This window comes from Amblyomma mixtum, chromosome 3 (genome assembly GCF_055824585.1).
Source record: "Amblyomma mixtum isolate Tamu chromosome 3, ASM5582458v1, whole genome shotgun sequence".
Taxonomy (NCBI): domain Eukaryota; kingdom Metazoa; phylum Arthropoda; class Arachnida; order Ixodida; family Ixodidae; genus Amblyomma; species Amblyomma mixtum.
Genome location: NC_143014.1, coordinates 47,016,691 through 47,030,901, shown reverse-complemented (window position 1 = coordinate 47,030,901; position 14,211 = coordinate 47,016,691). Strand labels below are relative to the sequence as shown.

At 46.9% G+C, this 14,211-nt stretch overlaps 1 protein-coding gene across 1 annotated transcript in view; it reads left to right on the top strand.

The window, feature by feature from the left end:
• The first annotated feature begins 5,090 nt into the window (after positions 1-5,090).
• Positions 5,091-14,211, top strand: part of LOC149350046 (snRNA-activating protein complex subunit 1-like) — a 43,351-nt gene continuing 34,230 nt past the window's right edge. Inside the window, exons 1-4 of the mRNA XM_089579077.1 lie at positions 5,091-5,418; positions 5,496-5,523; positions 10,166-10,294; positions 13,404-13,544. Coding sequence (XP_089435203.1) covers positions 5,279-5,418; positions 5,496-5,523; positions 10,166-10,294; positions 13,404-13,544 — 438 coding nt within the window. The 5' untranslated portion in view covers positions 5,091-5,278. The remainder of the gene's footprint in view (positions 5,419-5,495; positions 5,524-10,165; positions 10,295-13,403; positions 13,545-14,211) is intronic.

Genomic DNA, 14,211 nt, shown 5'->3' with positions numbered 1-14,211 from the left:
TGTGTGTGTGTGTGTGTGTGTGTGTGCTCCCACACACAAAAGGAAGCGAAGAGTGTCAACAAAAAGTTGCGTGAATGCAAACGCTATTCCTATGTAAGCGCATCAAACTATATCATATATGCGACGGCAAATCTCATGAAAATGGATATAGGTTTCAGTAGAGCTATCTCCATAATACTGCACGGATGCAGGAAACGGGCGCGATCTCCTCGCGGTGTTTCGCCGCTAGACTCGTTAGCGAGCGCATCCTTTCATACATCTGTTTGTCATTCCCAGTTAGCGAGCCACCTTTTCATTTTTTTTAGGCCTCCCCACCGTTTCACGAGCGGAGGGGCGGAAGTCGGTTGTGTTCGAAACGCACGGCGAAGCGCGGACCCGGCAGCCGCCCGTTTGCTTTTCTCCATGTGTGTTTGTGTTCTGTGTGTTTGTGTCTTTTCTCCGCTCCAAAGCCCATATCATTCATTGGAGTCGAGGCGTACGCAAGATGCACGAAGGATAAGCGGTGTGTGTGCGGAGCGGTCAAGTGGGCGAGCGAGGGAAAGGCTCTGCTGCACTAGTAATTAAAACATTGTTTTGGGGGGCTTGCATAGAAGAAAAAAAAGTGACAAGGGAGCGCGCACGCAAAGCTTCTCGTGACGTGATCACGGCGAGGGGGGGGGGGGGGGGGGCGAACCAACTGCCTCATTCAGAACGATGCACTAATGGAGTGCCTTTAGCGAAAGTAACCCCCATGACGTCCAACGGGGTTCAGAGTAGTGGGGCGGGGACGTTTTGTTGAAGGAAAGAACCAACGGGCTTCGATTTGAATTTTTGCAGCTTTTCGGGGCGCGCATGGCTCTAGTATTTTGCAGTGGTTATCTTCGATGCCTCATCTATGCAGTGGGCTTGTTTTTTCAAAAATGTCCGGGCCCTGGTCAGTGGCCCTTTAAGTTTCTTAGGTTCCATTTTTCGTTTGATGCACTGGTCACCTCACGGCTGTCCAGGCTCTTAATTTTTAGTGATACACTTTCTCTCAGAATGCGTGTGCGCATTTACCTTGTTCTTCATACTTTAGAGAAGTTGTCGATGGTGTTAATGAGAGCAACTGCCGGGCTTTTAAGGCGCCACTGTCTGGTTATCGCAGCAACAAGCTTGTCTTTATCAGCCGCTTTGGCATTCTCCTTGTCTCGAAGTTCTGAACGGCTTTTGGAACTTTTGGATATTTCTTGTCTCGTATGCAGACTTGCATTATTAGTACGAAAGCACTGTTCCGGTGTGTAAATCCCGAGCAAGATCTTGCTATAAATGTAAGTTTGTGCCAAGGACATAGCAACTGCAACATAGCATCCGCAGCGACCTAGCAGCGCTGTAACGTAGTTATGTAAACAAATGAACAAACAAACAAAAGAAATATTGCCGCGACTGAGTTTGCAACCCGCGGCGGTGCAAACAGATCAGTCTCGCTGGCCTGTACACAAGAGCACTATGCTCTCGCGGCAGCCGATCACGCCTCGTGCTAAACTGTAACACACTCTCACGCTGTACTTTGCGTCTCGTCGTCTTCAACGACTTTCATCTGTGCCCAAGTCAACAAAGGAAAGGAAACAGCTACGCGGCGTTGGTGTCCACATGCAATAACCTGCTTTCGCAAAATATGTCGTAGTTAGCAGTGCTAAACCGCGACCAATTTTTCGACGAAGACGGCGTGCGTACACCGCACTAGCCACCGTCCGGCTTCTTTTCTTTCACCCCACCAAAGAAGGGAGCGAGTAGGGGAGCCACACAATCAGCGCGCCTTGAACACGCTGGGTGACAAAAGAATAAAGAGAATCTCAGCGGGGGCCCCGAAAAGCTGGGTTCACGCGAGGGGAGTACCACTAAGTGGACAATGAGGGAAGGTGAAGGCATCTCTCTCCCAAACCAGGAAGGAGGAATGTAAGAAGAGAAGGAGGAGCTCAACTTCATGCGGCGCGTGGTGGCGGATTTATGAACTAGGGGCGCATGAACCAGAATCCTGGCCATGTATCTTAGGCTATCCTTGGGTTGGCTGTTTGTCGCCGACAGTGTGCTGCTAATTTGTTTGTCGCCGGCAGGAGTGCTGCTAATTTAGCGTCTATTTCTGGGGACACGGGAGGGGGTATGGCGTCGGAGGTGCGCTGATTCTTTGTAGGAGGGGTGCTCGAAGTGTCTGTGGATGATGAGGTCCTGGTCTCTCGGATCTTCCTGGGAAGACTGAGGTGGTGGGGGATGACGGGTGGCGTTGCCAGAAACGCGGTCTGTCCAAGTGAGACGCGAGGAGTTGTTGCTGCCATTCTGTCTGGTTCTAGACGATGACCGGGAAGCCGTCGAGCTGCGTCCGTTGCCTGTGCTCGGTTGATCGCAGCGGGAACGCCGTGATGTAGACGGGGGAGACGCTATAGTTTACAGCCCTGTGCCTTGCAGTTCCAAGTTCTAGTCAAATGAGGGCCTCCGCAGAGAATTCAGCTGGGGGTGCATGAGGGCACATCTTCTTTGGGACGGGACTGCCCGCAGCGGGGGCACTTATGTGACCTTGGTTGGACGCACACATCCGCCCGGTGACCTGGGACGCGGCAGTTCGTGCAGCGTCTATATGCCCTCGGTACGGTGTGCATCTGTGGAGGGCTCCTCCATAAAGAACGGCGCGAGGGACAGGTCCAGTGCGGAATGTAATTAAAATAGAACGCGTGGTGCCCATTCGGCGGGTGTCCACGATGAGGGCGTCTGGGTTGCCGGTGATGAGGTCTTGCAGGAGCGCTGTCGGGGTCTCGTTCCAATACGCATTGGAGATGACTCCGCGTACCGCTCCATCCGGCGGGGCTATGTAAGCTGCGACGGCGAAGTCCTTGCCTTGGTTTCTGATGTTTGTTACGCGAACCAAGGCAAGCGAGTCAGCTTTTAGGGGCGTGCTTAAGGTGCACGTATTGTTTACTGTGTGTACCCTGATTTGTGCCCGCGTTGGCTCCTGAAGCTGAGACGCCGCTGCCGCTTGGAGGATGGCCTCCCGTAGTTGTCGGGGTGGAAGCAGGTCCAGCTGCAGCCCGCCTCGTGATCTAAAAACGATCTTGTAGTTTGCAGCAGGAAGCGGCGGCTGCTGCCGCGAACGATGCGCAGCTGTGCGCGTTACTTGGGGGCACCGGTAGCAGAGGCTGCGGCCTCCTGGCGTCGGGTTGTTGAAAGGACGTCCTTGGAGCGGGCAGGCACACTAAGAATGTGTGCGTGGGAACAAGCATCACAATAAAGAGCAGAGTTGGCGAAGCTAGGCAAACGAGACGACACCGAGCCGAGTAGACGAGGCTCCATACTTGCTGCGTGTAGCGACGTCCTGTCGTCTGCTAGTGTCGTCCCATTGCGATGCAATGGACCCTTATTTTTGAAACGTCTTTCCCGAAGACTTCGCTGGTCTCCTCGCTCAGTTGACGGCGCAACAGGCAGGCATTGTCATGTAAAAAGACGAGAACGACGAAAGAATGAAATGCTGAGTGGGAAAACAAAACTGGAACTGAAAAACCGTGTTGAGGTCCGATTTCATGCACTGCCAAAAGCTGACTTCCGGGACAGGGCCACTTACTTCTGGTGGCTCCACTTACTTCATGCGGCATCCAGCTCCCCTAGTGGAGATCAGGGATCCATCCATCCATCCATCCATCCATCCATCCATCCATCCATCCATCCATCCATCCATCCATCCATCCATCCATCCATCCATCCATCCATCCATCCATCCATCCATCCATCCATCCATCCATCCATCCATCCATCCATCCATCCATCCATCCATCCATCCAGTTAGATTAGATGTGCAGGGAAAAATAATCTACGTTGGATGTGCACTGCATGTAATGAAGACACATGAATCAAATAGCCCACATGAGCTCAGGAGCGCTATCCCAAGACGTCACTTGTTTCACAAGGCTTCGAGTAAGGCTGTGTTCTGCAAAGGTTGCACGTGCACATCGTGCTCAGAGGTTTTATGCAAACAAATGCACTTGATGAGCTGGAAGGTCCTCAAGTCCGATATTTATGATGGTCTTGTTTTAAATGTGCAGCAGAAGACCCACATATTAAAAAAAAAATCTGTTTCAGTGTAGCTGTACTACTAAGCGCACATTGTAAAGGTGTATATGTTTAGCACGGGCATAAGTTGCTTACTGATTGTTTTCATACCTGCACTTGGGAGCAAATCTACCCTTAGCAACCAAAAATTCCGCGTAGCATACCGGCATTGCAAAAGACGCAATATATGTTACTTTTTACTTAATGAGATGTGACACAGGCCATGCATTAGTGTAACATATCAATGCAAAAATCGGCCGCGAAAGATCAACTAGGACGAAATGCGCCTGATCGGATAATCAACGCTTCTTCGCGTGTAGAAGCGCGTTCCAAAGTGCCACCTTTTCGCGAGATTCATTTCAATTCTTCGATCGCTCCGCGTCACGACACCAAGTTTGACGAACAAAATATCAATACAGAGGTTATTCGCCGCATTTAAAAGTAGTCCATGATGTGTGCGCAACGTCACGACGCGAGGCATGTAGATTTTCAACTCGTAAGGCCGATCACAACATGCCGAGAGCAACAACGACGCCGTACACCGTTGCTAGTGGCCAGAGTTCTCATAGCAACAACTTACTAGGGTCCCATCATGGGTCCCAAGGGTCCCAACATGGAGGAAGAGGTCCCAACAACAACATTAACGTTGCAAGTGGCTCGACTTTTCAAGACTAAATTTTGACGTCACTTTCGCCACACTTTCAGAAAAAAAAAATGCATTGGGAATACGAAGGGCCTCTCCCTTTAGGGCCCGGTTCGGGTATAGTGAACTAGTTCACTGTAGTTCGGGTGTCTGCCGAGATGAGACAATTACTGCGCCATTTCCTTTCCTCAAAAACCAATTTTAAATTTTTTTCTTGTAATAAGGCATTCTCTGCACAACGACCGGCTGCTACTCATGTATTTGGCTCTCTGCGTCGCAGATCATTTTTTCGGACGCAAAACTTACTTACCCCTGTCTTTTGTCTAGGCACCCTAAATTTGTCTCGAAAGCAGCGCCATCACTCCATTTGACTCGGAGTTTCCCAACTCGACTCGCGAAGCGATGCCTGACGGTGCTTGCGCGGCTCTGCTATGCAGCTCTGCATGCATCTTCCTCAGTTTTGAAACAAAGGCGGCAGAGGGACGCAGGCGGTTGTAGGGTTACTTGGAACAAAGGCGGCAGCGGAACGCAGGCGGTTCTAGGGTTACTTGGTGGTCCTGAGGTTCCACGGATACTGCAGAAATGACGTCTGTACAGAGAATCTCCGCTGGTTTTCGCACTGACATGAACACTCTGTTGGAAAAATTCGTGGCAGCAGAAACTGCTCGTTTCACGGAATTCTCGAAACTTTTCAGAGAGATGAAGTTCGCACTGGTTTTCTGGTAAGTTTGCATTTTAGGCGACGGAAAAGTTTCCTAGAGAAGGCAGTTTGTTTTAACGTTTTCTTTTATTGTTTCAGCGGAAAGAAAGAAAGAGAAACTCGAGTGGTGAGTACTCGACATGCATGCGCTCGTGCACTGTGCGCGTGCTTTGTTCGCTCCTGTCGTAGCGTACTCCTGCAATCCCTTTTCAGTTTCAGACGTCGCTCGGGCGATGACCCGAAGCCTTCCTTAACCGAACTTGGGTTTCCTTGATCTGTAGTTCTTGTATCAGGCTGGATGATCCGAGCACTTACAACTACCGAATGTCTACACACGAGCTAGTGAACGGCAGTACAGGCACTTTTAAGGTATGAGGCTACAACTAAAGGAAAAGTTATCAAATCAACAATTAAGGTTTTACTGATGTTATCTGATAGAGCATGACACCACAGAGTGTCGGGATTCTGTCCCGACTGCCGTCTACACCAGAGCGCCAGGCAGTGCAAGGGTCCCATGTATAAATATTGGATAGCCTCTGTTCTGCCGGCAGCCAGGGTAAAATTTCTGTGCCCTGATTAACTACAGGAAATGAAGTGAAACTTTGCCATGAATACTAATTTTTGGTGCTTTCACGGTCGCCTTTCAGGGAAGAAGGAGCACCTGACATTCCGTCCTGCATTGCAGTTGTAAATTTTTTTCGATATAAACTTTATTGCTTGTGCCGCGAGCCCCTGCAAGCAGCACCAGAAACCAAATAATGTCCAGGAGTCGCGGCGTGGAATTTCAGCGCATTGAACATCGAAACAAGTTCAGTTTAATCGGGAGCACAGTTATGGAGAAAATAATTAAGAGCAAAAGTACTAAACGAGAAAGGTAACAATATGAATCTTTAGAGGGTTCAGTTTGCGAGCTCAAGACGTGTAGGCATGCTCGACATGAGCGACTACTACATAGTTTAGCTGAACTTTATGTTGCATGGTGTGAAGTGTCGTTCATTGTGTCCGTTTTCGGCTATGTTGAGGGGCAGGGATCTAAAATTTTAAGCTTAGCGCTCGGGAAGTTTTTAGTAGCCAAGAATGCCCGCAAGAAATAACAGCAGGACTACTCTCAAGCTATTGTCGGTCGCTGGCAAGAGTTGGGTCTGTCCGGTACTTATCCCAGCAGTGGTGAAATTGATCTGTGCTGCTTGGAGAATCGGGGCTGTGAAAAGAACAGGAAAATTGTTCTCACGAAGATCTAAGTAGCTGATCAGAGGCAAGTGTTGGGAGGATTGGAGGAGTAAATTCTCTTGGCTGCCGGTAGAATAGATGCTGCCTAAATTTTAACTTTGGTCTCTGGTCTGGCGCATGAAGCTACAGCCCAAAAGTATTTAGTTTGTTTCCACTGGCAGCAGATCTTGCCCCAGAAACTCATATCAAACTTCGAAGGACGAGAGCTTCGCAGAACAGCTAGTGGTGCACTAATTTTCTTCACTTCGGCCACCTCTGCACCTCCCTTGCATTACACGAGGAGTGTTGTGCGAGAGAGGTACTCCCTTGTATTGTATGTGTACAAACTCCACCTGTGCACTGGTATGGCTGCGCAAGATTCACCGTACCACCTCACATATGTGTGTCCAAATATTCGTGGTTAGCTTGAGAGACTCCTGTGCACACCTGAGATGACTAAACGTTCATTGGATAAAGTTTCTTGAATCATATACCCTGAAGGCCCACGAACTGAGTAGCAAACGGTGATTTCTAGAGGCTACTGGCCTTATGGGACGGTTTTAGAGGTGCATTCTCTCTACCTACTCAGGTGGAGTGATTGCCCATGTGCACATAGACACCACCGCTATCACCACGTTTCCTCCCTGTGTGGAGTACAGGCGAACCGAAATTTAGTTTTCAATTGTTTCTTGCCAAAAACTGCGTGAAAATTGCTAGTAATATTGACAGTGGTTAGGAACCATTGAAATGCAGAAATAAAGTTCTGGCATTTATGCCGGTGTCTGTATGAGGCATAACCTGATGTTATGAACAGTGAGGATGTAGCCTTTGGAAAACTAAGTGAACTGAAAAAAAAAAAAAAAAATGATGTGTGTTACTTAAGTGCACCTTTTCCAATAATGTACTGTGATGTCAAGAATTTTATAGCAATTTTATTTACCTTAGTTTATTGGATGCATAGGTACGTGAGAAATGAGTGCATAAAAATTGATGGCAGGCTTAAGCTCCATCTTAAAGGGGTTGTGACATGTTTTCCGAACATTTTTAGTGCCTCGTATATTTAGAATTCTGAGTCTTCATTGTATACTTTGGTTCATTTCATCATCGTCCTAGTTGATTAAGTAGCGAAAAAAATTTAATTTTGGTTTCCCAGCATGCGTTCCCTACAACTCTACAGCAGATGTCATCTTAAGCAGCCACTCAGAGGCTTCTGTCGTCAACACAACATGGCAGCTTAGCGAGGCCTGTTGAGTCATAGTTGACCGAGGTCATAGCATCATATGTACTCAAATGGGGTGTCAAAATTATGTCACCCACACAAGCCATCATAAAGCCAATGCAGGTCAACCTGACAGGGCAGAGTTGACTCGAGTTGTGGGGTCAAAAACCGGTTACTGGGTTCATGCAATTGTGCGCCGATTCGGGTCAGGAGTCGACGGGTTGGGTTCAGTAAACTCCGCTGCAAGGGGAAGGTTGACTCCTGCTCCTGTGTGCTTGTAAACGCCGTCGCGTTAAGGAGCTGGATTGGCAAAATGGGAGGAAAAATGCTAACCTGTTTTTCGCTTCCGCCGTTGCGCCTCCTAGAAAGTGCTTGCGTGCCGCAATCTTCGAGGCTGCCACTGCTCGCTCGCATTGCGCTGCTTGATGCTTGGTGTCACTGCAGCTGTTCCAACTGGTCTCGACTCATTAAAATCGAGTTCATGTAAACACGCAGTCGTCGAGTTGGGTTGACCTTGCCCCGCTCGATCACCTGAACCAGACCGGCTCTGTGGGGTTGATGCGAAAGAGGCTGGAACTGTGGTTACTGGAGCAATGTAGGATGAAGAAGCAGAACCGAAATCGATCACGCATCAGTGACCGATCTATGACCAGGTGCTATACCTTAATGGAGTAGAGTTGTGTGTTAAATAATTGACACTTTTTTTTTCTTTCTGACTTTAGTTAAAGGGAAGACTAAAGTTAAAAGATATGTCTACATTTCTTAGTCTTAAAGATAACGTAGTCAAGTAGTGCCTATGCCGGCCGACGGCGTTGCTTGGTTGTTTTATGAGCGCAAAACAGCAACGATTTCAAATGGGTTTTATTAAATGCAGACTCATATTGCGCCTAAATATTTTGGAACAGGTGTGTCTAATGTTTACGGAAGCATTAAAAATGACAACCCGGCACCTTCATTTTCTTTTCGCAACCCCTTTAAGGGAATTATGCAGTAGCGTTGATGGTTTAAATAAAAGGAATTTGTGTATTGTGCCATGACAATGGAGAATTTGGGTTAACATACCTTTGGATTGGAAAGCAAGCAGTATATTAGATGTCGAACCATCATCTGTGGGCTACATGTTGCCCTTTGGGTTTGCAGAAGTGTAAGTTTTTGCTTACAGTAATTGCCCTGTGGAGCTCAATGTGAATTGCAACACAGGAGTGACTGAAGCGTGTGTCTGGGCAAATTGGTTGTGCCATCATACAACATGCCCTAAAACAGAGTGAATGGCTTTTTCATTCCAGAAGGCACACAACATCCCCTGACCACAGCGATGCAAAGTGTATCTGGTTTTACTACATTCACTGTGTTTCATCTATTCCTATTGGGCAACAGCACTGCATTTTCTGAAAATGAAACAAATGAAATGAAAAAAAAATTGGAGAAACAGATCAACACGCATGATTGAAATTCTGAAACGCTCACCTTATTGTTTTCTGGCATCACCAACATGCCACACTGCCATTGCTCGAGCATTGCAAGTCCTGCCATGCACAGCAGTATACTTGGCTGCCTCAGTGCTTGTAAGCCGGAGTCTAAAGAGCAGTTTCTCACCTTGCCTTGTAAGTGTACGACACTAATGAAATAAGTCCCTTTTAGAATATGGCTGGCATACTGCACAGGTCAGCATTAGCGACAAAAAAAAAAAAAAAGGTGTTTGCACAATGCGAGGGTGCAGTATACATTCATACATTTAGAAGCTCCATAAAGACTAGAAGGCAACAAAAAATGTAGCAGAGAATAAGCCGCTCACAGTGAGCACATACTGAAGCTTTGTATTTGGAATGGAAATTCTAACATCCCGTAAAAGCACTGCAAAGGTCATCTGGTGTGCACCTTAGTATGCTCAAAAGGCTACATGAGTCCGCAGCATGACAGCAGACCAAGACTTGCTGAGGATCAGTTCATGATGTATGTGGTACAGGTGCAGGCGTAAATAAATGAAGCACGCTATTCCGTTCGAAGTGCAGTTACGCCTTTCCTACCAGAAATGAAGAAATATTGTTTGTCCATGAGAAAGGGCACGAACTTCTACTAGCATCGTGCATATACGATAACTGGCAATTTCAATTAGGCTGCACTTGAAAATTGTTAGAAGGCATTAGTGTTCTCCGTTTACTTTTGTCAACCCGTACGTAATTGCCTCAGATTTGCAGTGTGGATGTGATGGGGGCTAACATGATTGCTTCTAACATTGTCTCACAGGTGCTGATTTCTCATTGTCTTGTCGCTAGGCTTGATGCATCCCACTTTTTTAATTGTGTTGCTGTGCCTAACTGTTTCTGTCCTTCTTATGCAGTTTTTTGACGAGATAACCAGGATCATTTTGAAGCTGTGGCATCCTTCCTGCAGTTTGCAAGAAAAGATTTTTGCTACTTACCTGCTGTATGCAATGTACGTCATGCAACCGTGTACCCCCAAAATCAAGGTTGGTTGCTACACTGGCTCATTGTTGCGCTTACCCTTTGTTTGTGTTATGAATTTCACACCAAAAACATATCTGTATCGAGGACAACATTCTCTTCGGCATACAAAGAACATCATGTATAAATAGACCAATGCCGCCGTTTGTATATGTTTGGATATTCAGTCATTGTCATGTATAGTATCAGTGAGAATGTTCTGTAAATGGCTTCCCTGACTTCCATAAAATGAACCCAGAAATATGTCGTACACATACTGTATAACTTGAATAACGATTGCAGAACATACCCGATGCTGTAGTCCGATAGAACGCAAGAGTCAAGTGGCACGTACCACTCAAAGAATGCCCTCCAGCCAGTTTGTATTGGCTATGATGCAGGGTTCAGTCCCAGGGCTTGTTTGCTGAAACGCTGAGTCATAAGCTGTGTTGCTGTGAGGCGTTTCTCCAGCTCTATTTGTCTTTGTCGTCTTCTGTCTCGCGCCGCTTTCTCTGACATCGGTCTAGTCCATTACAATAGCTCCCCGCCGGAAAAATGAGCCATCTTGTAGACTTACAGGGCGGAAAGAATGAGCGGGTCATACCATAGTTTTAGGCACTCAATGTGGACAGTTTCGCGGCCGTGGCGACGATGGTCCAAAGAGGACGCGACGGGCTCGACAATATAGTTCACTGGGGAGGTTTGTTGATCAACATGGTAGGGGCCATTGTAGCGGGACAGTAGCTTGGATATACTGGGTGTGGTGGAGGGACCCTGAGCCAAGCGAGAGTGTCGGGCAGATATGATGGTGCAGGGTTGTGGGCTTCTGGTTAGCATGAACAGGCTATCATCTAAACGCCTACCCCTTCGGAGACCATTCTGAAGCTCTCCGAGTATCATATTACTTTCTACCCATGACTGCATTTTTAATTTCATTGCTTGCACTGCCAGCCTGTATATAACAGATGTTATCGTAATAGGTCTGAACGATTTTATGCATCAGCGGTCGGAAAGGGGCACCCATCTCCATGTGTCGTGTGCTATGCTATCTCCCCTTTGTGCTCATGCTGTCGGGCATGTTTAGCGAATTTCACGTGGCGAAGGGTGGCTGTGGCAGCTGCAGTCAGCCCAGGCTTTTTTCTGAGAAAGTCAAGGGAGCCGTATGCCCTCTGATTAGAGAGATGTAGCATAACGCAATCCGTTTTTGCGGGGAGCCACTGGGCGTGCGTAGGTCGCGCGACGATGCCACAAGGCGCCAGGTTCCGGGCAGCTGTTTCTGTGCGTGCCTCATCGGGACTAATCAGCACGTGCACACTGGCAGTGCGTGGAAGTGGATCGCGCTATGCCATATCTTTATTGATGCATGCCGGTTACAGCACTTGCACACCGCGGGTAGTGTGGCTGCATACACCTGGCAGGTACTCATGCGCCTGCTCACGTCTGTTGCGCGCATGCGCAGATTGGCTCCGGCATACACACAGGGGTGCAGCACGCAACGCGGAGTCGAGGCTTTGGTAGCGCTTGCGCCGCGATGCCATCCTGGAGGAGGTACACTGAGCCAAAACCATGAGCAACAAGAGTTTGGTATTCAAAATTTCAAGCACCAAACAATTGGAGGGAATCAGATATTGAATATTGGACTATTTGACTGAATATTCAAAATTATCGAACATGCCTACGCACAATGTGCATTTGCCTCGCCTTTGTAATCGTACACGGTAACCTGTCAGTACAGGCCAACTTCAGTTAACATATTTTCCTGTGTAAAAGTTGCATTTTTTTTTCTGATTTTTTTGTTGGCACGTCTTATAGAGTGGTGCTACTTATGTACAGAAGTGGCTATTGCCACTGCATGCCATCTTGTGCTGCGCCTGCTGTGTTTGAAAAGTAAATGGATGGGTGCAAGAAGCACAGATGAAGCTATTTTTACATTGTTGTCTTATTGGTAGAATTAGTCTTGCTGTAACAGGACATTGTGGTGACAGCACAGTATACAGCCCAGACATATTGTCAAAATTTTATATTTCGGCATGACATCGGCTTGGCTTCTCATGTGTCGTGTATTGTTCTTGCTTAATGTAATGCTGCCAGTGAGGCGAAGAAGCAATATTCTAAATTCAGGTAGCGTGCCATTGAATATTCACTTGAGCATGGGAATGAGGCAGCATGGATGTTAGTTCGACGTGAACGAAAAAATTATCTGGGACTGATGCAAAGCCGCAGTAGCGCTGTGGTCAGTCAAGCAAAAAAAAAAAGAAAAGGCAGACCACGTGAAAAAGGCATGTTGGCCAGAGTTCGAGAATTATGTGCACATGGCAGCTGCCACTAGCGTGCATTGTCGTCTTTTCTTGGCAGCGCACATGAAACGAGGACGGACAGAAAAGGGAACGAAACACAGCGCTGTTTGTCGTTGCTTTGTTTAGCATAGGGGTCCTCAGCGCGTTTTTATAGCACTCGGCGAATGGACAGTTGTCTTGTATACCGATCGGACTTACTGCCATTTACAGGGAGGTGTGACTTACAAACCAACAAACACGGTAGTAGTCCTCAGTGTCCCTTTACCGATCTGGAAGATAAGAAGCAGTAGTTGCTTCATAAGTCACAGCTTGAAGCTGATCTTTCAGGAAAAAGTAAGCTCTGTGAAACAATAAATCTTTTTTCAGTGCAGCATTTACAGGTTCATCCAGTCTGTTATCATCAGTCGGCAAGTTTTTCTCCCTCTTTTGTGATCAATGAATTGTGCCTGAAATGGTTGGGAAAAGCGTGGAAAAGTCAGGTATCTTGGAATGAGCTCACTGACACTAGTAAAACTAAAAAAAAAAATTTTTTTTTTACAATCGACATTGCATTGTTTGCTTGCATTGTTTTGCTTATTTTTGCTTTTTTTTCTGTGGTGTTTGCGTGACCACTTTATTTCTGTAGTTGCTGTTCCTGTTTGTGCACATGAATGTTTTGTGGTGGTTGCGTAGGTTTCTGAGGTCACAAAGTGGCAATGGATTTTTCAATTTTTTTTTGCGCAGAGGGTAGATCCTTGGCAGGTGTTGAGTATGTGGCTTAAGCCTGTGCTCTGGTTTGCAAACAAGCAAAGTAAGTGTGTATGCGAGAGTAACGGTTAGGTACAAAATGCTCTTCTAGATCAGACTGCGACTGTCAGACTTCCAGCGGTCCGAGGAGGTTCTGCAGCTTGCCTACAAAGACCAGCACTTGGATGTGTGCTATGCCATCCAAAGAATGCGCCGAGAGCACTGCTTTCATTTTGTTGGCCTCTTGAAAAAGGTTTGTGGAATTTGTTGTTGCAGCTTTCATGGTAAGCGCTAGTCCCCCCATTGGCAAAGGGAACAACCAGTCGCACAAAAATAGAAATATTTTTGGTTATTTCCCTACTGAAGTGGAAAATAGCTTTTGGATATTATACGCCTGGAGGAAGTTTGTAAAGAGGGAAAAGGGTCTTGTCACACAAAATTTTGCCGTAATCATTGAATGTCCATATTCAGTTGGAGCGACCTGTACAACACAAGCACTCAGAGTGGATTTTTTGGTTTCCATGTGGATGTGACAATGAACATGTTGTAACTGCCTTTTTGTACCATCTTTTAATGATAAATTTGCCTACATTTTTAAAACACTGGCCTGATATCGGGTCCATCGTATCTGTTAGGAGAAAAGTGACGATAGTAATAAAAAGACTTCTGTGATATGAAATGTAGCAGATGGAATTCTTGGTAAATTTTTCTGATTACTTTTGGTGGCTTTCGCTCTTGACACCGGAGTATTTGAGGCAAAATCTGAAGGACTGAATTCACTAGCTACTCATTTTGGCGCTGTGAGACAGTGGTACTGTGAGCTGCTGCATATTGTCCTATGACAGTATGGTTGAGCCGACTTATAACAAACCTGACGGTCATTCGCGCGGCTTACATTGTATCGAAAGTTCCTAGTTTAT